The sequence below is a fragment of the Rhinoraja longicauda genome, chromosome 8 (assembly GCF_053455715.1).
Source record: "Rhinoraja longicauda isolate Sanriku21f chromosome 8, sRhiLon1.1, whole genome shotgun sequence".
Lineage (NCBI taxonomy): Eukaryota > Metazoa > Chordata > Chondrichthyes > Rajiformes > Arhynchobatidae > Rhinoraja > Rhinoraja longicauda.
The window spans coordinates 977,070-979,593 of NC_135960.1; the positions used below are offsets into that span (position 1 = coordinate 977,070).

The 2,524-nt window shown below is 59.2% G+C and overlaps 1 protein-coding gene across 1 annotated transcript; it reads right to left on the reverse strand.

Moving 5' to 3' along the window:
- Nucleotides 1-1,139: 1,139 nt before the first annotated feature.
- LOC144596160 (C-X-C chemokine receptor type 2-like) lies at nt 1,140-2,213 on the reverse strand. The gene has a single exon (XM_078404337.1). It carries the CDS (start codon nt 2,211-2,213, stop codon nt 1,140-1,142), a length of 1,074 nt encoding a protein of 357 aa, XP_078260463.1.
- Between the last annotated feature and the right edge of the window lie 311 nt (nt 2,214-2,524).

Genomic DNA, 2,524 nt, shown 5'->3' on the forward strand with positions numbered 1-2,524 from the left:
GAGTTGTGAATTTGTGGAATTCTCTGCCACAGAGGGCTGTGGAGGACAATTCACTGGATGAATTTAAAAGAGAGTTCGATAAAGCTCTGGGGGCTAGCGGAATCAAGGGATTATGGGGAGAAGGCAGGCACGGGTTGCTGATTGTGGATGATTATCCATGATCACAATGAATGGCGGTGCTGGCTCGATGGGACAAATGGCCTCCTCCTGCACCTGTTTTCTATGTTTCTATCTCCTCACACCTGAATGCAACGTAACAGAGGAGAGTCCTACTTGTTTGGTCGAGTGCAGTTGAGGATTTAACTGTCACGGCCGATTAGGGTTGCCAACTTCCTCACTCCCAAATATGGGACAAAGGTGGCGTCACCGCCCCGCGCCCCACGTGACTTCACCCAGCCAGCGGCCTAGTGCTCCCGCTCCACCAATGGCGGCCGCCCGGGCCGGGAGGCGGGTTGCCACGCAATCTCCGTTAGGCGACGCCTGGGCCTCCGGGCCTACAGTCTCCCCGCTTACACTGTTCGGGCCTACACTGTCCAGGCCTACACTGTCCGGGCCTACACTGTCCAGGCCTACACTGCCTGGGCCTACACCGTCCGGAGCTAAAATGTCAGTAACCTAGAGTGTCGGGACCTAAACTGTTGGGACCTACAGCGTCCGGGCCTACAGCGTCCGGGCCTACAGTGTCTGGGCCTACAGCGTCTGGGCCTACAGCGTCCGGGCCTACAGCGTCCGGGCCTACAGCATCTGGGCGTACAGCATCCGGGCCTACAGTGTCTGGGCCTACAGCGTCTGGGCATACAGCGTCCGGGCCTACAGCGTCCGGGCCTACAGCGTCCGGGGCTAGCAGTGTCGGGGCTAGCAGTGTCTGGGCCCACAGCGTGCGGGCCCACAGCGTCCGAGCCTACAGCGTCCGGGCTAGCAGTGTCTGGGCCTACAGCGACCGGGCCTACAGCGTCCGGGCCTACAGTGTCGGGGCTCGCAGTGTCTGGGCCTACATTGTCCGGGCCTACAGTGTCCGGGCCTACAGCACCCTCCGGGCCTAATATGGGGCAAGGGCGGTCCCGTATGGGACAAAACAATTTAGCCCAATATATGGGATGTCCCGGCTAATACGGGACAGTTGGCAACCCTAGGCTGATCTATATTGTGCCCGCAATGAGTCCAGATTCAGAGGATGTTGACACCGATCGCTTGTAATGGGCCTTGATGTTCTGGCTGATGAGGCCTTTATCGGCCAGCAGGACGAGCAGGTTCCTCCCGAACTTCACCCCGATGAAGGCGTACAGGATTGGGTTGACGCAGCTGTGAAGAATCCCCAGGAACTGGGTGGCGGACAGAGCCCTGTCCAGGTGCTGCCGTCTGGCGCAGGTCTCATTGACGAATCCGCTCCTCATCATCGTGTCGACCAGCACGGTGACGTTGTGGGGCAGCCAGCAGGCCAGGAAGGCCAGCACCACCGCCACGATCACCTTCATGGCTTTCTGCTTCTGGAAGCCCTTGGTCTGGCACAGCCTCCACACGGTCACGGTGTAGCAGAAGCCCATGGCGGCCAGCGGCAACAGGAAGCCGATCACGTGGCGCAGGAACCTGGTTGTGGTTCGCCAGACAGCGGCCGATTGTCCGTCGAGGGTCTCGTAGCACATGGTCCTGCCGCCGTGGGCGAACTCCCCCTTGTACAGGACGGGCAGGGACAGGAGCAGGGCCGAGAGCCAGACGGCCGCGCACGCCAGCTTGACCAGCCGCGGCCTCCCGCGACCGTGCGAGCGGGCGGAGCAGACGATGGCCAGGTAACGGTCCATGCTGATGCAGGCCAGCAGTAGGATGCCACTGTAGAAGTTCACCTCCTGCAACATACTGACCACCTTACACATGGCGTCACCAAACACCCAGCCCCACACCGCGTCCACCGCCCAGAAGGGCAGGGAGAGGGCGAAGAGAAGGTCGGCCGTGGCCAGGTGGAGCAGGAACACGTCCGTGGAAGAGATGGTGCGGCGGTTGTGAAGGATGACGACCAGCACCAACAGGTTGCCGATCACGGCCAGCACACACACCAGGCTGTAGACCGCGGCCATCGCCACGTTGATCCATCTGCCGTAGGCGGTTGGCGTGCAGGGCACTGCACTCTGGTCAAACAACACATCATCCGGATAGCTGTAATTATCAAACATATCGCCAAAGTCTATCTCATCAAGGCCAATATCGTAGGAATCCATTCCTGCAAGAAAACCACACATTGGAGAGGCAAGTAGAACATAGACCGAGCCCAGAGTCAAGTCAAGAGTCTTTCATTGTCCACCCCTTAGTTACAGTCTGAAGAAGGGTCCCGACCTGGAACGTCACCTATCCATGTTTTCCACAGATGCTGCCTGACCCGCTGAGTTACTCCAGCACTCTGTGAAACGTCACCTATCCATGTTCTCCACAGATGCTGCCTGACCCGCTGAGTTACTCCAGCACTCTGTGAAACGTCACCTATCCATGTTCTCCACAGATGCTGCCTGACCCACTGAGTTACTCCAGCACT